Source organism: Pseudophryne corroboree, chromosome 9 (assembly GCF_028390025.1).
Source record: "Pseudophryne corroboree isolate aPseCor3 chromosome 9, aPseCor3.hap2, whole genome shotgun sequence".
Taxonomy (NCBI): Eukaryota; Metazoa; Chordata; class Amphibia; order Anura; family Myobatrachidae; genus Pseudophryne; species Pseudophryne corroboree.
This window is the reverse complement of record NC_086452.1, coordinates 71,519,302-71,542,674: the sequence shown is the minus strand read 5'-3', so window position 1 is coordinate 71,542,674 and position 23,373 is coordinate 71,519,302. Positions and strand designations below refer to the sequence as shown.

The window sequence follows — 23,373 nt, the reverse complement described above, 5'->3', positions numbered from 1 at the left end:
AACTAAATTGTACTTCTAACATGAATCCTGGAATCATGTACCTTTAAAAATATTAACATATCTAAAATGAACATATTTGCTTTACCTATACACTAATATATATATTACTACACAGGACCATATCTCTAACTTTGGAAATGCCTAGTATGGATCCACTCTCTATTGTTAATATTACATAACAATAAAATATTATTCAACTGAATATATTTATTTGAAAAAATATCATATTTAACTATATTGTTATGACAGCAATATATTTAACATTTTCCTATTGAATTATTTTAAACAATAACCAAAATCAAATGTTCGTAATTTTTATCCATCATTAATATAAACACTGTCAGATTAGGATGGCAATAGTATTTCCACATCTTCTTCAGAAACTGTGTATATTTACCAAAATATAGTACAATAATAAAATTATACAATACTAATAAAACTGTGTAATATCTCTCAATGTTTGGGTATTAAAGTTGACAGATTTTTACCCTTAATGTAAACTAAAAAAAAATTACTCTTAGATTAACAAATATGAAAAAAAATTTTTTTTTTGTTTTTATATTATTATATAGAAAACACGTAAAAAAAATTCCTTTTTTAAATTTTTTTATTGAATCATCATTGTTTGTGCACACAGTGTATGACTATTTTTTTTTCAATACAGGAAAAGAAACTTGATCCACAATGAATCCACAACAAAGAATATGAAAACCATCTTGATCCTACATAACATAATCTGATGCGGTGATATTATTCTTATTAATCTTTATTATAGAAACATATACAATATATTTTTTTCAAGATTTATTTATAAATCTATTACCAGTTATAATATGTTAACCTGTTCAAAGTTCACCCTTTAGAAAATAAAAGTTTTATTCATTGAAAATACTATGTTAGCTTATTGTTTTTATTATTATTCCTCATACTTACAGCACCCTAAAACTTAAATGACGCAATATGTGGGAAATACATACGCGTGTATGTCTTTGAGGGAAACATGGGAAATGATGATAGCGTCAATTGGCTAGATGGTTTACGCCATCAAAGAACCATATATATTTGCTAATCTGATCCCATCCTTACCTTCATAATTTTAATTTCCAATTCCAATTTTTTATATATCAATATTAAAAATTTACTATTTTGCGAGTTTGGAAGCAAATTTGTGTAATGTGTACATTAAACACACAAATATGTTCCGATTGGTAATCTATTCAAATATTATTGCAAATACAATTAGAATATATAAATAGTGGGAGCGCAGAATGAATCCAATATATTATTTTATTTAAAATATTAATATGTCATCCACATAAAAATGCAGTACATGAACTAGCCTAAGAAAAAACAATTGATATTATATAAATGTAAACGAGACTGCCATATCTCCTGAACAAATATGAATAAAAATCCTTTAATAAACCCTAGTTAGGGCTGCATTAATGCTTCATGAAAATCAGCCGTGCGTCCACGAGCTGAAATGATTGTAAAAAGGAGACTGCTAAAAAGTGCCTCTGTTATAAGTCACTGTCCTCCTTATACACAATAGAATCTCATTGGTAGAGAGTGTCCCAGTACTGGACTTGCGGACAACCGTGCTGTAGTATTATGTGGCAAATGGATAGTGATGGTCAAATTCTATTTGTGGTATATCACCTGATGTAGAAGCCTCTCCGTCAAAGGCGCTGTACTGAGCCGGGTTTGCTGGGGCTCTGTGCAGTGAACGTACAGCTGGTCTCGTCACCGGTGTACCATCCAGATGAACACGGTAGTTTAATTCTGCTGAAGGATGCTGTACCAGTCTGGATATGCAACAGTGTAAAAATACTGGAGCAGCAGATTCTCCGTCCGCTGGTGGAAAAATCTGTATTAATTGCGGCTACGGTCCACTGGATGCATGCGGGTCACAGGGTGTTAAGAGAATATAGCAGTCCAAATGAGGTACTTCAAAGGAGTACCTTAACGCGTTTCTCGTCCCACAACGCTGGCCGTTTCATCAGAAGGAAATGAATTTTATTTCATTTCAAAGGTACTCCTTTGAAGGACCTCATTTGGACTGCTATATTCTCCTGACACCCTGTGAGCCGCATGCATCGAGTGGACCGTAGCCGCAATTAATACGGATTTTTACACCAGCGGACGGAGAATCTGCTGCTCCAGTATTTTTACACTGTTGCATATCCAGACTGGTACAGCATCCTTCAGCAGAATTAAACTACCGTGTTCATCTGGATGGTACACCGGTGACGAGACCAGCTGTACGTTCACTGCACAGAGCCCCAGCAAACCCGGCTCAGTACAGCGCCTTTGACGGAGAGGCTTCTACATCAGGTGATATACCACAAATAGAATTTGACCATCACTATCCATTTGCCACAGAATACTACAGCACGGTTGTCCGCAAGTCCAGTACTGGGACACTCTCTACCAATGAGATTCTATTGTGTATAAGGAGGACAGTGACTTATAACAGAGGCACTTTTTAGCAGTCTCCTTTTTACAATCATTTCAGCTCGTGGACGCACGGCTGATTTTCATGAAGCATTAATGCAGCCCTAACTAGGGTTTATTAAAGGTTTTTTATTCATATTTGTTCAGGAGATATGGCAGTCTCGTTTACATTTATATAATATCAATTGTTTTTTCTGAGGCTAGTTCATGTACTGCATTTTTATGTGGATGACATATTAATATTTTAAATAAAACAATATATTGGATTCATTCTGCGCTCCCACTCTTTCTTTTTTCACACTCACTTTGATCCATTGTTGGGGCAGCCCGCCCACAACTGGTGAGCAGCCGCCTGAATCCAACTACATATAGTGTGTGTATTTTAGAGCGCAAATCTTTTGTATATATTTTTTGAATATATAAATGCATTGTTAAGCAAATGCAAATTATTAACAATACAAAACTTGCAATAATTTTTTTGGGATATTATTAGAATATAAATTATATATATATGCATGAACAATCACTGTAATATGGAATATGTGTCTGTACATATATTTTCTCTATTTTTATCTTGAACATATTAGTATGTGAACCCCACCAACATGAACAAACCAAAACAAAACAAAATAAATTTAGAACATTTTCAGGAATGCACGACTTGAAGTATCTCAGAAAGTATATTCCTATTATCGATTTGTCTTTTCAAACAGGACACATGGATGACTCTGTATCCCTCTGTCTTCAGTTCCTTCACCCTGGCTCGCAAGACCGTTTGTGACATATCTAAAAATGAAGTAAAACAGGTAAGTTCTTGAAAGTTAATTTCCATACTTTTGTCCACCTTATCTTTAACTGTAGTCTTCATTTTAAAAGAAATGCAAGGTTTAAAGGTAACAACCCTAATTATAATAAAATATTACAATATATATTTCTCATTGTGACTCTAGATCAGTAGTGCACCGAAGATTTTTCCATCATTTGTATTAGCAATGGTTAAGTTAAAGATATACAAGCACTATAGTAATGGGTTCCATCATAAATTATGTTTCACGGCACAGACAAAATTATCATGTCCAAACAACCCCAAAATATTGCAAAAATCACCATTCAATGGAAGCACTACTGACTAATAAAATACATTCTGAAAGAATGCATTTCTTGGACAAAGCAATGCCGTATGTCTGAGTTTAATTTATTAGTCTGCGGTGCCGATGTTTGATGTATGTATATATATATATATATATATATATATATATATATATATATATATAGTGTCAGTTTGTACTGTGCTCCAAACAATAAATACAATATGCTGCAGTGACCTCCTCGTCAGCTTGGCATAAGATGACTATGTAGATGAAAGGTAATCGGCTGCACTCACACTGCCGTATTCAATGATGCAAAAAGTGTCCCTTTATTGCCTACATGTTTTGTTAAAAATCCCCTTCTTCAGGGACAGATTTCTGTCCAAATAACTTGAAAATATCTACATATATTTAAAAGTTTATTATATCCTGTTTAACACTCTTCTTCCTTATGTCTTTACTCTTTTTTTATTTGTTTTCCTTTTATATTTCAGGCAACTTTGTCTACATGTGTGTTTCCAGAGCTCTGGTCCTCTACATAAAACAAAGATATTTGTATGCTACATGCCAGCATTTTGCTTATACTCCACTCTTGTGATGTCTAAACTTGTAGCCTATAACACTCTGCTAAGACTGTATCCAAAGTAAATCAAATGATGTTTTTTTTTTGAAAAATTTACAAACCATACACAAAATTACAATAGAAAATCAATGTAGGATTAACTTAGTTTCCTATTGAGTTTGGTGATTCAAACTCACAATTTGAATAAGAAGCCTATGGCTAAAACTAATTAAAAATAATAAATGTTAGTGTTATATGTAGGATTTTTTAAGTGCAGGATGATGATCGTTGAGTAGGGCACATTTGTTATCTTGAGGAAACACATTTTTTATGTTACGTTTTTCAAAAAAAGCATAGCACATATGTCTCACCATATTTAGTTATCTGATAATGCAATCTATATACATTTATTAATTACCTTTAATATTTAAGCTTCATCCTCATCGTTAGCTTCCTGTCTCTTCCAATGTTGAATTTGAATATTTGCACGCTCTAATCTGACTCGAAGATCCATATTCTCATCATAGCTTGAGCTAGGTCGATAAGCCAATTGCAATCTTGAATGCACTTCTGATGCTACAGCTATGCTTCTCAAATTTGTGTTTTCAGGGCTGTATTCAGAGGGTACAGGTGCAGCGGTGGATTTATACTTTCCTGTTGCAGCGGTGGATTCTGAGGGTCCTGAGTCAGCGGTGGATTCTGAGGCAATTTGTCCAGTAGTGGATTCTGAGTGTCCTGGTTTTGGCTTCAATAAATAGGGCCCTGGTGCAGTGGTGGATACATTGAGGCCTCTATAAGCAGTGGATACATAGTCTCCATGTAAGTTGTTGTATACATAGGGTCCTGATAAAGTGGAGGATACATAGGGTCCTGTAAAAGTAGTGGATACATAGGGTCTTGATGCAGGGATGGATACATAGGGTTCTGCTAAAATTGAGGATACATAGTGTCCTGTTACAGTCGTGGATACAGAGGGTTCTGTTGCAGTGGTGGATACATAGGGTCCTGCTGAAGTGGAGGATACATAGGGTCCTGTAAAAGTAGTGGATACATAGGGTCTTGATGCAGGGATGGATACATAGGGTTCTGCTAAAATTGAGGATACATAGTGTCCTGTTATAGTCGTGGATACAGAGGGTTCTGTTGCAGTGGTGGATACATAGGGTCCTGCTGAAGTGGAGGATACATAGGGTCCTGTAAAAGTAGTGGATACATAGGGTCTTGATGCAGGGATGGATACATAGGGTTCTGCTAAAGTTGAGGATACATAGTGTCCTGTTACAGTCGTGCATACATAGGGTTCTGTTGCAGTGGTGGATACATAGGGTCTTGGTGCAGGGATGGATGCATAGGGTCCTGCAAAAGTGGAGGATACACAGGGTCCTGTTTCACGTATGGATACATAGGGTCCTGATAATGTCGAGGATACATAGGGTCCTGTTAAAGTAGTGGATACATAGGGTCTTGGTGCAGGGATGGATACATAGGGTTCTGATAATGTCGAGGATACATAGGGTCCTGTTAAAGTAGTGGATAGATAGGGTCCTGCTGCAGTGGTGGATACATAGGGTCCTGGTAAAGTGTAGGATGCATATGGTCCTGTTAAAGTGGTGGAAACATTGGTACTTGCTGCAGCAGTGGATACAGAGTATACTGGTAAAGTGGTGGATACATAGGTTACTGTTGCAGTGGTGGATACATAGGGTCCTGGTAAAGTGGTGGATACATCTGTTCCTGCTGCAGGGGTGGATACAGATTCTCCTGGTAAAGTGGTGTATAGATAGGTTCCAGGTGCAGCGCTCGTTGCATACTCTCTGTGTGTAGAGCTTGTTACATAGTCTCCACGTGTACAGCTGGATACAAAGGTTCCTGCTGTAGCATTGGATATACAAGAAGGATTATCTGATCTGGACATTCTTTGTCTTTCTTCTGTCAACAGTTGCATGAAAGTGGAAATCATGCGTGTGATGGTAATAGTCTCATACTGCCATGCTAGCATTTGATTTATACTGTGCTGCATCTGTTGGTAGTTGATTGCTGCCACATTCTGTGATGAAACAAGATGATCGTAAAAATTTGCAAGAGTGACAAGTGCTTGATTCTGTTGTCTTTGTGTTGTGTTGAGAATCTGTATATTATTATTCAGCTGATTTATTTGATGTTCAATTTTTTTCATTTCTTCATTTCTATTCCTCTCAATTAGCTGCATGGTTTCCTTTAAAGAATCCTGTTGGCTAATGGTTTGTGATCTGCTAACGTCACATTCTGTGTGTATAAAAAGTTCTAGGTACAGTTAATACATCAATTTACAGACAATTTATTAAGTATAGTTAGAAGAACCAAAAAATCAAGTTATAAAAAAACCAGTATCTATTAATGATAGTGGATCTCATTAAAATCTATGTTTTATACATTAAAAAAATTTACCTTGATTTGTAGAGTCCAGGAATTGGTCTTGAAGACCATGGTCAATTACACTAGAATGTGCAGTCTCTGCATTCAATTCCACCTGGTTGGTATCTTCTGTATCAATATTACTTTTCTGGCTGTGCAATACAGGCTCCTCATTAATGTTATCCTGTGTCTGTGTGGCAGTCACCATGTTGCTTTCTATGGCTTAAAACATAATAGATAAATACCATTAATCTTAAACATAGTTTTTAACCATATTGAATATCAATGATAGTACATTTTAATTATATTGATCAAAATAAATACCTTTATCTAACATTAAAGGGTTTAGCATGGTTGAATTTTCTTCCTCCATGAAAGGATCATCCATTGTTGATTGTTCTTGCCTCATGGATGTTTCATTTACCGTGGAAGTCTCTACCGTAGTGGAACTTTGAACCACAGAAGAATATTCTTGCATCATTGATGTTTGGTCCGCCGTGGAATGATCATCCACTCTTGCCGAATGTTTCAGCATTGATGGTTCGGCCACAAAGGAAGTATCATCCACTGTCGAAGTATGTTGCAGCATTGATGGTTGGTCCAACATGGTAGCATGGTCCGCTGTTGCATCATGATGCAGCATTGATGGTTCGTCCACCATGGAAGGATTGTCCAATGTTAAAATATGTGGCATCACTGATGGTTCATCCGCAGTTGGAGGAAAATTGTCTGTCATAACTGTTTTTGTTTCAGAAAAAGAAACTTTCCTTGAAATTGTTGTAAAGGAACCTGAAATAAATAATAGGTATATTTAACATTGCATACATATAAATACATAATATTTGATAGACATTACAATATTTCTAGCATTATAAAACTGTGTAAAGCATACCTCAAAAATGTATTTACTTATATTTTTTTACTAATATTTTTTAATACATATAATATTTTATTATATTTATTATTATTATTTTATTACAACAGAAAAAAAGCCTTTTTGGCTCAATAATATAGCTTCTAATCCAATTTTTGATTTATTTCTACAACATAGGGTAAAACATTATAGCTAGCACAATATTATTTTACAGTAGGAGGGCATGTTTATAAAATTAGAATAAGATGCTAGATAGCATGTGTGTATGTTTTTAGGTTCAACGCTAACTCAGGAAAGTAGGTAGCAATTTACAACACACTGTGGAAATATTTGACTAAAAATCTGTAAAAAAAAAAGGTGAGTCTAATACAAAGCTCTAACACTTATCTGTGTGGCCGGTAAGGGGGTGACAGTTAAAAATCATTACTGGTCGGCCTTGCGTGGATGAATAGTGACAAGACATAAGTGTATGGAGAAGGGTTGTCGGTACTTAGTTATATAGTAAAAAATTTCAACATGGGTTTTTAATTCTGTTTTTGTTCTCACATTCCTCGTTAAGTGATGTGTTGTGTAAGGTGCCTAGCTCAGCTACCGCTGTATTATTTGCAGGTTCCCATTCCCAATTGTTGTCCAAGTTGATCCTTAAATAGGAAGAAAAATAACTAATTAAATTAAGAAGGTTGGACTCAGGTCTACTTATTTCTCATGTCAATCTAATGACCATGTCTACATAATAAATGTTGACTTTTAGTAGCCCAATCAATGTTTATCTACCTAATGACCTCCTACATGAAAAAATTAAGTTCGGATATCTTACATATATAACATAGTGAGGGTTGCCTGTAGTCCACACATTTACAGCATTTAGAAGAGTAGCATCAGCAGCAGGATTGGGCTGACAAAGAATGGCATAATTCTCCTTTGCGCCTGCAATTTTACCCATTGGCGGCAGCAGCGTTCGTAGAATGTCCTTTATAAGTGTAATTATTGATAATCAATTACAAAGTAATCAGTTAACTTTTGGTATATCTCGTTGATAAAACGAGAGACATAAGTAAGAGATTTTAATTTAATTAATTTATTTTGATTATACTAGCATTTACTTAGCAATTAACTATTTTTTTCAGCTAATAATTATATATGTATTTAAAAAAAAAAATTACATTGATTTTTAATTATGACCAAAGTATTTATTTTGGCTCAATAGAACAAAGAAATTAACAGTATATGTTTTCATATGCACTATATTTTGAAATATCTTACATAAACTATTTATTATCTAACTCACGATATAACATCATACAATATTGCAAACATTATTTACTGTTTAGTTGTAACGTTTTTACTTTTGTTTTAAATTTTTTACCAGACTGTTGCTCTTCCAAATTCTTCTGCTTTTTCTTATGTGTTTTCTTTTGATTTTTTTCTTGAGCAACCTTAAGTTCTTTAGCAAATATAAAAAATAAAATAAAAATATTACAGTTACTAAACATTTTAATATCACACACACACACACACACACACACACACACACACACACACACACACACACACACACATTGAGTAAACCTTATCCTAAATGATGGGTTCAGGTACTAATTTGGATATACAATTTGAAAGTATTTGTACTAACTGCATATCATAATGAGATCGCATGGCGATGGTGTCCAAATTGAAGCACAGAGTGCATTTATGTTTAATATACACATTATACACAAACCCGTAAGGTCATTTTATACAATTTTTTAACATACTTTGTGCATTAAACAAAGTGTGTGTATATTTACACAATTAATTTGTTTCATATACACATTATACAAACAGCCTGAAGGTCAATTTATGTAATTTTCTTTATAATGTTGTGTATTAAAATAATTATTTTCACATTTGCCATCATAAAACAAATTTTTCACTATCTTACTCTCCCATTAAAATATATGTGTAAACATTTTTTATTTTATTGATTGATATTGGGCTATGGCATACTCCACCTATGTTTGTGTGTATATAGATATAGACACACACACATCTGGTGGATTGATATTTTTCATGGACAATACGCTAATATATCTATCTATCTATCTATCTATCTATCTATCTATCTAGATATAGTTATATACATATTTATAGTTTGTAAAATAGTTACCCTGGGAACCAGTGGGTGGCCTCTCGTCATCTTGTACCATTCTAAAGTGCTCTTCTAGTTTTTTCTCCCAAACCTTTTGGAGTTTTCTTCTACACTTTATTTTATGATTTGTCTTCCTCTTACAGTCACGTAGTCTCTTTTTGCAGCTTTCAGGAGTTCGATGTATATCTCGAGCTGTAGACACAGATTTTGCTATTTCTTCCCAAGTATTATTTTTAAATTTCTGGTGTACATTAAAAGCTTCGGGACCAAATAGCTGACATGTATGATGAATAACTTGGTCAATGAGGGTGTCTGTTTCATCATCTGTGAACTTTGGGGCCCTGTGGATGCTTCCTTCATCAGGAGATTCATATTCATCATGAGAAGCATCACTGTGACTCTTCTGACTGTGAGATGTTTCAGCTTCATCTTGAGTAAGTGAGGTTCGTTTTCTGCTACCACCCTCTGCCATTTTTTAAAACTAAGACAATCTAAATAAAGACAAAGATTTACTAAATAATTCTATATATATGTTCTATAATTTTTTTCTATTAATCATTTATTAATTAAGAATTATGTTTTCAATTTATCTGGAGCCATGCACTGATACTTAGATGCCAAATAATTCACTAGCCTTGAAACATCCATCGATGGTAGTAAACCATCTGTTTCTCCCCATCAATGTTAAAATTATTCAAACCTGATATAGACCTTGAAAAAGGGACAGCATAGTCCAGAAACGCGTTGGTTTGCCATGCTGTGCCTTATTCCATAATCAAGACGGACAATCTCTGCATGCTTTGGGTAACATTTGTGATTCTAAACTCTGGAGCCTACTGCTTTCTCAACACCTGCGGCTCACACCAAATATAAGGGTACGATCACTTTCCTGCCTTCATTGTGAATCACAACGTGTTTGAGATTTTTTTTTTTCATATTTTTTTTCTTTTATGAAATATTTTACATTATACATTATACATATCAGCGGATTGGTTGCCATGGACAACTTCTCCACTGGCTCACTTTAACACACTTTTCAATGCTTCATGAATAGATCACTATGGGAGAGACGTCATGAGATCTCTGCCATAGCAGCGACGTACAGACACTAGAGGTCAGTAATGACCTCTAGTATCTGTCACTGGAGACGGCTACAGCGGACGCCCACACAGTCCACGGCGTCTGCTGCAGACGGGGAGCGGGCAGGCGGCGGTGACTGCGGACACAGGACGCAGCGCACTGGGCGTATGCACTGCTTGAATGCACAAATAACCGCTCATGGCAATACCAAATCAATATCAGCAGCATAACTATTTCTCAAGTAACAGTGTTTTAAGTGGGATGGCCATGGGTGTGTTCAGCTGCGATGTGAAAAGTGTGAGTGGACAAATATGGTCACTAAAGGGTCTATTCATACAGAAAACGAAAACATAATTGATACTTATCACTACACATCGCATTGCTTTGATGCGATGTATAGCTGTGATAAGTAGCAATTAATGTATACTTACCCTTAAGACGATGCGCTGCGGTGTCTAGGGCTATTGCGGTGAGGTCTGCTCCAGCGGTCCTTCCCAGCGATGCGCGGGGTACAGCGGAGGGTCACTTTGCGCATGCGCAGGGTGTTTACCTCCCGTCAGCCCGCAGTAGTTGCTGTGAGGTCGGGGGGCAGAGCCAGCGCGAGGTGCAGAGCAGTGATCGGGGAAGCATTGAGCTTCCCTGATGTCTCCGCACTACAGTTCAGGTTACGGCGTCCTGAGATGGCGAACCTGGACTCCATGGAGAAGCGGAAAGCAGAGCTTTCCACACCTTCATGAATCGCACTCACCATTCAAAGGTATGGTGATGCGATTCAGGCACAGAGCGGGGGTAACGCTGGAGAAGTCAGAGACTTCTACACGTTAACCCGCTCTGTGAATTGCAGTAGGCAGAGAAAAGCCCTGTTTACCGCCAAAAAAAGGTCTTTTCAATGCTACATGAATAGACCCCTAACTGTGCTATGGGAGACCATATATGGTTTCAGTCATAGATGGCCATCCTAGCTTCCATGAAAGACCCGCTGACCAATCAAAGATCAGGGGTGGTGAGTCACGGGTGCTGTGGTCTAAACTACGATCGTTATAAAAAAAAAATATATATATATATATATATATATATATATATTTTTAGAACATACATAAATATTGGTTTAGGCTGAGATAGTGATGTACAGAAAACATAGGTTCTCCACCATCGCTGGGAAAAGTATTCTACATCGGTCATAAACCTTGAATTAATTTGATTCATAGATGAACGATAGTCATCCCTAGTGTATTTATCTATGTGGGATAGCACAAATGTATGTTGTGACAATAATCCTTCCTCACATCCAAGACACAGTTGCCACACCCTGCAGGGCTCTGCAATGTGATAAGGGTTGGGTGACATAGCTGTGTATCTGTGCAGTGATGCTAGATGTCTTTAGCATGATGAACAGGCAGCCAAGCATGGAGTTTAATCGGCGCCATTTTGTAATTGGGAACGTACTGTCAGTCACTCTGACTGCAAAACGGCAATAAAACACAGCTATGTTATCACAAAACCAGATAAGTTTACAAAGCCAGATAAAACTGTTCCAGTAACTGTAGTACGATTGGTTGTAATGGATGCAGGGCCGAGGTGTGGTATGGTTAGCAGAGGGTATCTTTAAGATGGATGTAACACATTAATGTAGATTGCTGCATTTGACTGTCAGAAGGAGTTAATCTAAAAAAACCAAGCAGCTAGTGATAGTGAACTCGGTATTATGTAGATCTTGAGGAGGAAACATTTATAAAGAGTGTGTGTGTTTTGTATTTGTCTGAAACGACCTATATTTTCTTCTAACTGTGAAGAATAGAATTAGATGAAAGTTTGAAATTTACCTTAACAGGAAATACAATTATCTTATTGTAAAAAATCAATAGAATACAGCATACCCGGTTTAGTGGTCTCTGGCGCAGTGGGTAAATACAGATTACTTACGCTGACACTCATGAGCGCTGTTCTCAAAATGGCGCCTAAGCAAGGGTCGATCTTGGCTTTTATAATCAATGTGAAACAAACCATCCTACTGCCTAATATTCTAAGTTTCTCATTGGTTCAGCTGTGTGGTAAGATAATGCATCATCTGACATATATCATATCCAACCAATTGGATATCGGAAGCTGAATAATGGGTTTGGTTTGAGGGGGTAGGGCGTTGGACTTTTTAATTATTGGCATGAGTTATTTTTTTTTGGGGGGGGAAATATAATCCTTTTGAAAAGTTTAAGGACTAGTGTTAGCTTAACATAAAGCATCCAGCAAGGTCTCATGAATGCCAGGGTGACAAGGGCTGTCATGAATGGCTGTCAAGAGACACACACACACACACACACACACATACACACACACACACACACACACACACACACACAGACAGACACACACACTCACTCCCACACACTCACTCCCACACACTCACTCCCACACACTCACTACTTGTCCAACCCATGCTGCCAGGCAGGGATAGCTTGAAGACCTTGGGGCTGTCAGGGATGTGAGAGGGCAGCCTGGGACATGTAGTGCCATGCCTTGTGGGGGAGGACTAGGAGCGTCCCGTTTAGCGGCTAGCCATGGGCGTCTCATCAGTGAAGGCTTGCAGCTGTGCCTTGATGAGGGCGCCCTGTCATCGCGGGGTGCAGGACACACACACACACACACACACACACACACTCACTCCCACACACTCACTCCCACACACTCACTACTTGTCCAACCCATGCTGCCAGGCAGGGATAGCTTGAAGACCTTGGGGCTGTCAGGGATGTGAGAGGGCAGCCTGGGACATGTAGTGCCATGCCTTGTGGGGGAGGACTAGGAGCGTCCCGTTTAGCGGCTAGCCATGGGCGTCTCATCAGTGAAGGCTTGCAGCTGTGCCTTGATGAGGGCGCCCTGTCATCGCGGGGTGCAGGACACACACACACACACACACACACACACACACACACACTCACTCCCACACACTCACTCCCACACACTCACTACTTGTCCAACCCATGCTGCCAGGCAGGGATAGCTTGAAGACCTTGGGGCTGTCAGGGATGTGAGAGGGCAGCCTGGGACATGTAGTGCCATGCCTTGTGGGGGAGGACTAGGAGCGTCCCGTTTAGCGGCTAGCCATGGGCGTCTCATCAGTGAAGGCTTGCAGCTGTGCCTTGATGAGGGCGCCCTGTCATCGCGGGGTGCAGGACACACACACACACACACACACACACACACTCACTCCCACACACTCACTCCCACACACTCACTACTTGTCCAACCCATGCTGCCAGGCAGGGATAGCTTGAAGACCTTGGGGCTGTCAGGGATGTGAGAGGGCAGCCTGGGACATGTAGTGCCATGCCTTGTGGGGGAGGACTAGGAGCGTCCCGTTTAGCGGCTAGCCATGGGCGTCTCATCAGTGAAGGCTTGCAGCTGTGCCTTGATGAGGGCGCCCTGTCATCGCGGGGTGCAGGACACACACACACACACACACACACACACACACTCACTCCCACACACTCACTCCCACACACTCACTACTTGTCCAACCCATGCTGCCAGGCAGGGATAGCTTGAAGACCTTGGGGCTGTCAGGGATGTGAGAGGGCAGCCTGGGACATGTAGTGCCATGCCTTGTGGGGGAGGACTAGGAGCGTCCCGTTTAGCGGCTAGCCATGGGCGTCTCATCAGTGAAGGCTTGCAGCTGTGCCTTGATGAGGGCGCCCTGTCATCGCGGGGTGCAGGACACACACACACACACACACACACACACACACACACACTCACTCCCACACACTCACTCCCACACACTCACTACTTGTCCAACCCATGCTGCCAGGCAGGGATAGCTTGAAGACCTTGGGGCTGTCAGGGATGTGAGAGGGCAGCCTGGGACATGTAGTGCCATGCCTTGTGGGGGAGGACTAGGAGCGTCCCGTTTAGCGGCTAGCCATGGGCGTCTCATCAGTGAAGGCTTGCAGCTGTGCCTTGATGAGGGCGCCCTGTCATCGCGGGGTGCAGGACACACACACACACACACACACACACACACTCACTCCCACACACTCACTCCCACACACTCACTACTTGTCCAACCCATGCTGCCAGGCAGGGATAGCTTGAAGACCTTGGGGCTGTCAGGGATGTGAGAGGGCAGCCTGGGACATGTAGTGCCATGCCTTGTGGGGGAGGACTAGGAGCGTCCCGTTTAGCGGCTAGCCATGGGCGTCTCATCAGTGAAGGCTTGCAGCTGTGCCTTGATGAGGGCGCCCTGTCATCGCGGGGTGCAGGACACACACACACACACACACACACACACACACTCACTCCCACACACTCACTCCCACACACTCACTACTTGTCCAACCCATGCTGCCAGGCAGGGATAGCTTGAAGACCTTGGGGCTGTCAGGGATGTGAGAGGGCAGCCTGGGACATGTAGTGCCATGCCTTGTGGGGGAGGACTAGGAGCGTCCCGTTTAGCGGCTAGCCATGGGCGTCTCATCAGTGAAGGCTTGCAGCTGTGCCTTGATGAGGGCGCCCTGTCATCGCGGGGTGCAGGACACACACACACACACACACACACACACACACTCACTCCCACACACTCACTCCCACACACTCACTACTTGTCCAACCCATGCTGCCAGGCAGGGATAGCTTGAAGACCTTGGGGCTGTCAGGGATGTGAGAGGGCAGCCTGGGACATGTAGTGCCATGCCTTGTGGGGGAGGACTAGGAGCGTCCCGTTTAGCGGCTAGCCATGGGCGTCTCATCAGTGAAGGCTTGCAGCTGTGCCTTGATGAGGGCGCCCTGTCATCGCGGGGTGCAGGACACACACACACACACACACACACACACACACACTCACTCCCACACACTCACTCCCACACACTCACTACTTGTCCAACCCATGCTGCCAGGCAGGGATAGCTTGAAGACCTTGGGGCTGTCAGGGATGTGAGAGGGCAGCCTGGGACATGTAGTGCCATGCCTTGTGGGGGAGGACTAGGAGCGTCCCGTTTAGCGGCTAGCCATGGGCGTCTCATCAGTGAAGGCTTGCAGCTGTGCCTTGATGAGGGCGCCCTGTCATCGCGGGGTGCAGGACACACACACACACACACACACACACACACACTCACTCCCACACACTCACTCCCACACACTCACTACTTGTCCAACCCATGCTGCCAGGCAGGGATAGCTTGAAGACCTTGGGGCTGTCAGGGATGTGAGAGGGCAGCCTGGGACATGTAGTGCCATGCCTTGTGGGGGAGGACTAGGAGCGTCCCGTTTAGCGGCTAGCCATGGGCGTCTCATCAGTGAAGGCTTGCAGCTGTGCCTTGATGAGGGCGCCCTGTCATCGCGGGGTGCAGGACACACACACACACACACACACACACACACACACACTCACTCCCACACACTCACTCCCACACACTCACTACTTGTCCAACCCATGCTGCCAGGCAGGGATAGCTTGAAGACCTTGGGGCTGTCAGGGATGTGAGAGGGCAGCCTGGGACATGTAGTGCCATGCCTTGTGGGGGAGGACTAGGAGCGTCCCGTTTAGCGGCTAGCCATGGGCGTCTCATCAGTGAAGGCTTGCAGCTGTGCCTTGATGAGGGCGCCCTGTCATCGCGGGGTGCAGGACACACACACACACACACACACACACACACTCACTCCCACACACTCACTCCCACACACTCACTACTTGTCCAACCCATGCTGCCAGGCAGGGATAGCTTGAAGACCTTGGGGCTGTCAGGGATGTGAGAGGGCAGCCTGGGACATGTAGTGCCATGCCTTGTGGGGGAGGACTAGGAGCGTCCCGTTTAGCGGCTAGCCATGGGCGTCTCATCAGTGAAGGCTTGCAGCTGTGCCTTGATGAGGGCGCCCTGTCATCGCGGGGTGCAGGACACACACACACACACACACACACACACACTCACTCCCACACACTCACTCCCACACACTCACTAACTACTTGTCCAACCCATGCTGCCAGGCAGGGATAGCTTGAAGACCTTGGGGCTGTCAGGGATGTGAGAGGGCAGCCTGGGACATGTAGTGCCATGCCTTGTGGGGGAGGACTAGGAGCGTCCCGTTTAGCGGCTAGCCATGGGCGTCTCATCAGTGAAGGCTTGCAGCTGTGCCTTGATGAGGGCGCCCTGTCATCGCGGGGTGCAGGACACACACACACACACACACACACACACACACACACACACACACACTCAATAGCTTTGTTAATGTCGATACGTTAAATTTCTAACATTTACCTGTCGACCTATTAACTGTCTAGCTTAATTTAAGTCGATGTTCTAAGAGTCGACCTTTTATTTGTCGATCTAATATCTGTCTACCTTTGTTAATTTCGATATGTTAAATTTCTAACATTTACCTGTCGACCTATTAACTGTCTAGCTTAATTTAAGTCGATGTTCTAAGAGTCGACCTTTTATTTGTCGATCTAATATCTGTCTACCTTTGTTAATTTCGATATGTTAAATTTCTAACATTTACCTGTCGACCTATTAACTGTCTAGCTTAATTTAAGTCGATGTTCTAAGAGTCGACCTTTTATTTGTCGATCTAATATCTGTCTAGCTTTGTTAATTTCGATATGTTAAATTTCTAACATTTACCTGTCGACCTATTAACTGTCTAGCTTAATTTAGGTCGATGTTCTAAGAGTCGACCTTTTATTTGTCGATCTAATATCTGTCTAGCTTTGTTAATTTCGATATGTTAAATTTCTAACATTTACCTGTCGACCTATTAACTGTCTAGCTTAATTTAAGTCGATGCTATAATCGTTCGATCTTTTAGTTGTCATACTATTTATATTGTCGGACTTCTCAATGTCGATATATGTTCCGTCTAGGATGCGTATGCCGAACACAATGGTATGTCTAACTTTATGAATCGATTAGTTACACGTCGTACTAATGTGTTTGTCGACTAAAATGACATCGACTTTAAACCCAAGTCTACCTTGTACATGTCGACCTAAACAGTCTGTCTATCTAGCGCTGCCGATCAAAGTGCTGTCTGCAAACACTACATCGATACCGCGTCCCAGACCCGTATGTAGTGTGTGCTCCCCCTCCCTGTACTGTGCTGTATGTAGTGTGTGCTCCCCCTCCCTGTACTGTGCTGTATGTAGTGTGTGCTCCGCCTCCCTGTACTGTGCTGTATGTAGTGTGTGCTCCCTCCCTGTACTGTTCTGTATGTAGTGTGTGCTCCCTTCCTGTACTGTGCTGTATGTAGTGTGTGCTCCCACTCTCTGTACTGTATGTAGTGTGTGCTCCCCCTCCCTGTACTGTGCTGTATGTAGTGTGTGCTCCCCCTCCCTGTACTGTGCTGTATGTAGTGTGTGCCCCCTCCCTGTACTGTTCTGTATGTAGTGTGTGCTCCCTTCCTACTGTGCTGTATGTAGTGTGTGCTCCCCCTCTCTGTACTGTATGTAGTGTGTGCTCCCCCTCCCTGTACTGTGCTGTATGTAGTGTGTGCTCCCCCTCCCTGTACTATGCTGTATGTAGTGTGTGCTCCCCCTCCCTGTACTGTGCTGTATGTAGTGTGTGCTCCCTCCCTGTACTGTTCTGTATGTAGTGTGTGCTCCCTTCCTGTACTGTGCTGTATGTAGTGTGTGCTCCCTCCCTGTACTGTTCTGTATGTAGTGTGTGCTCCCCCTCCCTGTACTGTGCTGTATGTAGTGTGTGTTCCCTCCCTATATTGCGCTGTATGTAGTGTGTGCTCCCCCTCCCTGTACTGTGCTGTATGTAGTGTGTGCTCCCCCTCCCTGTACTGTGCTGTATGTAGTGTGTGCTCCCCCTCCCTGTACTATGCTGTATGTAGTGTGTGCTCCCCTCCCTGTACTGTGCTGTATGTAGTGTGTGCTCCCTCCCTGTACTGTGCTGTATGTAGTGTGTGTGCTCCCCCTCCCTGTACTGTGCTGTATGTAGTGTGTGCTCCCTCCCTGTACTGTGCTGTATGTAGTGTGTGCTCCCTCCCTGTACTGTGCTGTACGTAGTGTGTGCTCCCCCTCCCTGTACTGTGCTGTATGTAGTGTGTGCTCCCCCTCCCTGTACTGTGCTGTATGTAGTGTGTGTTCCCTCCCTATATTGCGCTGTATGTAGTGTGTGCTCCCCCTCCCTGTACTGTGCTGTATGTAGTGTGTTCTCCCCATCCCTGTACTGTGCTGTATGTAGTGTGTGCTCCCCATCCCTGTACTGTGCTGTATGTAGTGTGTGCTCCCCCTCCCTGTACTGTGCTGTATGTAGTGTGTGCTCCCTCCCTGTACTGTGCTGTATGTAGTGTGTGCTCCCCCTCCCTGTACTGTGCTGTATGTAGTGTGTGCTCCCCCTCCCTGTACTGTGCTGTATGTAGTGTGTGCTCCCTCCCTGTACTGTGCTGTATGTAGTGTGTGCTCCCCCTCTCTGTACTGTGCTGTATGTAGTGTGTGCTCCCCCTCCCTGTACTGTGCTGTATGTAGTGTGTGCTCCCCTCCCTGTACTGTGCTGTATGTAGTGTGTGCTCCCCTCCCTGTACTGTGCTGTATGTAGTGTGTGCTCCTCCTCCCTGTACTGTGCTGTATGTACTGTGTGCTCCCTCCCTGTACTGTGCTGTATGTACTGTGTGCTCCCCTCCCTGTACTGTGCTTTATGTAGTGTGTGCTCCCTCCCTGTACTGTGCTGTATGTAGTGTGTGCTCCCCTCCCTGTACTGTGCTGTATGTAGTGTGTGCTCCTCTCCCTGTACTGTGCTGTATGTAGTGTGTGCTTCCTCCCTGTACTGTGCTGTATGTAGTGTGTGCTCCCTCCCTGTACTGTGCTGTATGTAGTGTGTGCTCCCTCCCTGTACTGTGCTATATGTAGTGTGTGCTCCCTCCCTGTACTGTGCTGTATGTAGTGTGTGCTCCGCCTCCCTGTACTGTGCTGTATGTAGTGTGTGCTCCCTCCCTGTACTGTGCTGTATGTAGTGTGTGCTCCCCCTCCCTGTACTGTGCTGTATGTAGTGTGTGCTCCCTCCCTGTACAGTGCTGTGTGTAGTGTATGCCCCCCCTCCCTATACTGTGCTGTATGTAGTGTGCGCTCCCTCCCTATACTGTGCTGTATGTAGTGTGTGCTCCCCCTCCCTGTACTGTGCTGTATGTAGTGTGTGCTCCCCCTCCCTGTACTGTGCTGTATGTAGTGTGTGTTCCTCCTCCCTGTACTGGGCTGTATGTAGCAGGGCCGTAACTACGTGTGTGCCAAGTGGGCTAGGCACACAGCTCAGTTGCCCTGAGGGCGCACGGCCAGCGGCATGTAATGAGTCAAATTGACTCATTACATGCCGCCTCTGAAGTCCCGCCGTGCGCCGCCATACACGCACGCAGGGGGGTTTCCGAGTACCTGGGAAACCCCCTGCCCGCCGATCCTTCAGCGCAGCTAACCGATGTGTCTGTTTTGTAATACTCTCCTCGGGCTGTCTGTAACGCTGCAGCAGCATCCGTCCTTATAGAGGACGGATGCTGCTGATTGAACAGTAGGGGGAGCCGGAGAGCACAGCTCCTCTCAGGCAGTCTCCATGTGGCTTTGTGATGGAGAGCTGGTCGGGTAATGCAGTGACTGTTTCTCTACTGACTGCAACATCTAGAAGGTGTGTCTCACATGTGGGTGCCAGAGGTGGGTTTGGGGAGCGGTGTATTTATAAATGACAGTGGCTGGGTCAGCACTTACTCTACAGGTGTGTGGCTGACTTGCGGGGGGGGGGGGGGGGGGGGTTGCGTTTTTAATGATGGTGACCTGTTTGCTTTACTTGCTGAAAAAAATTATGCTGGCTGTGTTTTATTTTAATGTGAAAGAGGTGTATGTTTGTGTCTTATCTATCTAGCTATCTGTTTGTGTTTGTGACATACATGTGTGCTATAGAGTATGGTGTGTGTGTGTGTGTGTGTGTGTGTGTGTGTGTAGCCATGAGTGTGTGTTTGTGACATACATGTGTGCTATAGATATAGCTTTGTGTGTGTTTGGATATACATGTGTGCTATACAGTAATATATACATATATTAGTGCTGGGCAATGATTAAAATTTTTAATCGCAGTATTTCATGCGATTAATAGCGATTAATCGTATTGTTAGCCGACTAAAGTCAATAATGAATTCAAAAGTGGTGTATTGCGCACTTTTAGTACTTCTATATGAACAACAGTGCAATAACATTAAACAACACTGCAAAAACATTTGGTTTGCAGTTTTCCCTTAACACAGTAGCATTTAAAAAACGTTAAAAATTAAAATTAAAAAATAAAATATGTTTTCTGAGAATCTAAATTTGTTTTCTTACCCAGATTTTTGTTCCCACCAGATTGGACAGATATATTTTAGGTGTGTAACCTATTTACTGCTCTGCACCAAGCCAGTTGCTAAGACACACAAGGTTATTTACATTTTCAGATGATAAAGAAACTCTCTTCTTCTGTACAATATGACCAGCAAGAGAAAACAACCTTTCACAGGGTACTGATGTTGCAGGTGTGGCCAAGTACTTTTGTGCAATGGAGGCCAGCCTGCTGTGTGAGCCTGCATGTTTGGACCACCACTCTAATGGACAGGACTCTGTACTGATGGTGGGCTCCGCTCTGAATCGACGCACACTGTTCTCAACTGAATCTTCCTCCTGCTCAGAATCAGACTCTGATGAAGCAGCCAATAGGGCTAACTTTTTATTTGGTGGCTCTGATGTTGTTGCTTCCACAGGTTTCTCTGCAACAAACCTCTGTTCCTTTAGTAAGTTGGTGACTAAGGCCCACACCTCACCCCTCTCAGCTCTGGGTATACACTTGAGGTCCTTGAATCTAGGGTCCAATGCGGTAGCAATCTTCAGATATGCAATGTTGGCATTTTCTTTGCGTGTCTCCAGGTCTGTTCTGAATGTAGACTTAAATTTGACCACGTAGGCTGGGTCATCATCTGAACTCTCCATGACCCGAGAGAGATGGCAAAAAGCAGGCAGAACCACAGAGCATGAAACATACTTTTCTCCTCCCAGAAGTTCAGTCACATACCTGCAACAGCAAAAAAAAATCAAACCCATTTCTTTGGGTACGGGAGAATGCTGGTGGTCAGAAGACCGACAGCAGCATCCTGGAATCCAGGTACCCAAAAGTCCCCGGTAAGTATACTAACCCTCCCTACCCTTAACCCTCCCTGCATAGTGCCTAACCCTAAAAGTCCGCTGGTGCTGCCTAACCCTAACTCTCCCTCCATGCAGCCAAACCCTAACCCTCCCTGCTCCCTACTAACCCTAACCCTCCCTGCTCCCTACTAACCCTAACCCTCCCTGCTCCCTACTAACCCTAACCCTCCCTGCTTCCTACCCACCACCAGTAAGTGCCTAAACCTACCTAACTACATCCCATTCATGCTATATTTTTTACAGACAGGACAGTGGAAAAATGAAATATATGAAGTATGTAAAATATACCTGCAGGGCTCCAGTAGCGTTTCCAACCTCTGCAGTTTGTCCATTTCAGCTGTAGTTGGCATGGCAACCTTGGTGTTGTGTGTGGTGAGGACATCCCTCAGTGGCTGTTCATTTCTACAGACACTTTTTATCATGTCCAGAGTCGAATTCCATCTGGTTGGAATATCTTGTATAAGCGACTCCTTATTTTGTCTATGTTGAAATTGTTGTATTTGTAATTCTGCAGCACTTGCTGGACTGTGTTTAAACTAAAGTGGCCTACAACTTTTCTGCATTTGGCCAGGACATTGTCAAACGCACTGTTCTGCAGAGATACTGTGACAGAACGCTGGAGACTGTGCGCAGTGCAGGGGACATGTTCAAAAGGCAGGTGTCTTGCAGCAGCAATCATATTTCTTGCACTATCTGTGCTAAGTGTACCGACTTTATCTGAAATGTTCCACTCCTGTGCAACATGAATAAAATGTTCAGTGCACGTTTCAGCAAAATGTCTCTCTTCTGTTTTCATTACAGTCAGAGCATGTGAATGTAGCTCCCAGTGTTCATCAATATAATGCACTGTAACTCCGAGGTAATTATGGTTACCCAGCGATGTCCAGTAATCTCCAGTGAGAGCAACATGTGGTACACATTGTAACGCCATCGCTTTTGTAGTCCTCTCATTTTCATACAAGTCATGTATTCTTCTTGTGATGGTGCGTCTTGAGGGAGGCTCATACGTGCTGTCATTCGTTGCGATCCTAAGAACATTCCTCAGACCGACATCTTCGACAATACTAATTGGCCTGCAGTTTGTAGCTATCCACTTCGCTATGTTATTTGTTAGCTTTTCTTGCTTTTGTTTATCTATACTTCTCCCATACGCTGTATCCAATGTAGTCTGCCGAAGCTTCCCTCCACTGTTTGTTTGAGTGGGTGAGTTGCTGGCATCAACGGTGTGTATTGCATTTAAGTGATACTTCAGACTCGAAGTACTCCGGTGATAAGAAAATTCAGCTTTGCAGTGTTTACAAATAACTTTGGTTTTATCAACTGTGCCATCTGGTAGAGATTTAAAATGAAAATGTCCATGTAAGATTTCGGTTCCTTTCTCCATTTTCTGTGAAAACATTTTTAAATAAATAAAATAAAATTTATAAAAAAAAACAAAACTGTATTTTTTGTTTATAGCAGATTAGGCACCCCAGCAATAAAAGGGAGTATAATAGCTCAGCAGGGAGACCATAATGAACGAAGGAGGCCCAAACTTCCAATCCCATCCACTAACTCTCTTGTTAATATAGGCAATATCAGCCCCAATGTACATAAACCCGTCACATCCAGTCCCACAGCGGCGTTGATAGAACCAGCGAA

The 23,373-nt window shown here is 42.7% G+C and overlaps 1 protein-coding gene and 1 long non-coding RNA gene across 4 annotated transcripts in view; one reads left to right on the top strand and one right to left on the bottom strand.

Annotated features, from left to right (window-relative positions):
* The window catches only part of LOC134957532 (uncharacterized), a 30,025-nt gene extending 22,707 nt beyond the window's left edge, over positions 1-7,318 (top strand). Inside the window, exons 4-7 of the long non-coding RNA XR_010186643.1 lie at positions 665-744; positions 3,168-3,260; positions 4,037-4,186; positions 4,714-7,318. This is a non-coding gene — a long non-coding RNA (uncharacterized LOC134957532). The remainder of the gene's footprint in view (positions 1-664; positions 745-3,167; positions 3,261-4,036; positions 4,187-4,713) is intronic.
* LOC134957530 (serine-rich adhesin for platelets-like) lies at positions 3,155-22,217 on the bottom strand. 3 transcript variants are annotated; one of them, XM_063939507.1, is made up of 8 exons: positions 22,021-22,217; positions 20,881-21,601; positions 9,519-9,991; positions 8,739-8,816; positions 6,823-7,287; positions 6,532-6,720; positions 4,523-6,387; positions 3,155-3,240 (listed from the first exon to the last, which is right to left on the bottom strand). In XM_063939507.1, the coding sequence occupies exons 3-7, from the start codon at positions 9,970-9,972 to the stop codon at positions 4,532-4,534; spliced, it is 3,042 nt and encodes a 1,013-aa protein (XP_063795577.1). In that variant the 5' UTR covers positions 9,973-9,991; positions 20,881-21,601; positions 22,021-22,217; the 3' UTR covers positions 3,155-3,240; positions 4,523-4,531. The 3 variants fall into 3 exon arrangements, with proteins under 3 accessions (XP_063795577.1, XP_063795579.1, XP_063795578.1); XM_063939509.1 differs by having other exon boundaries at positions 4,523-6,369; positions 22,021-22,215; XM_063939508.1 differs by lacking the exon at positions 22,021-22,217 and having other exon boundaries at positions 20,881-21,604.
* Positions 22,218-23,373: the final 1,156 nt, after the last annotated feature.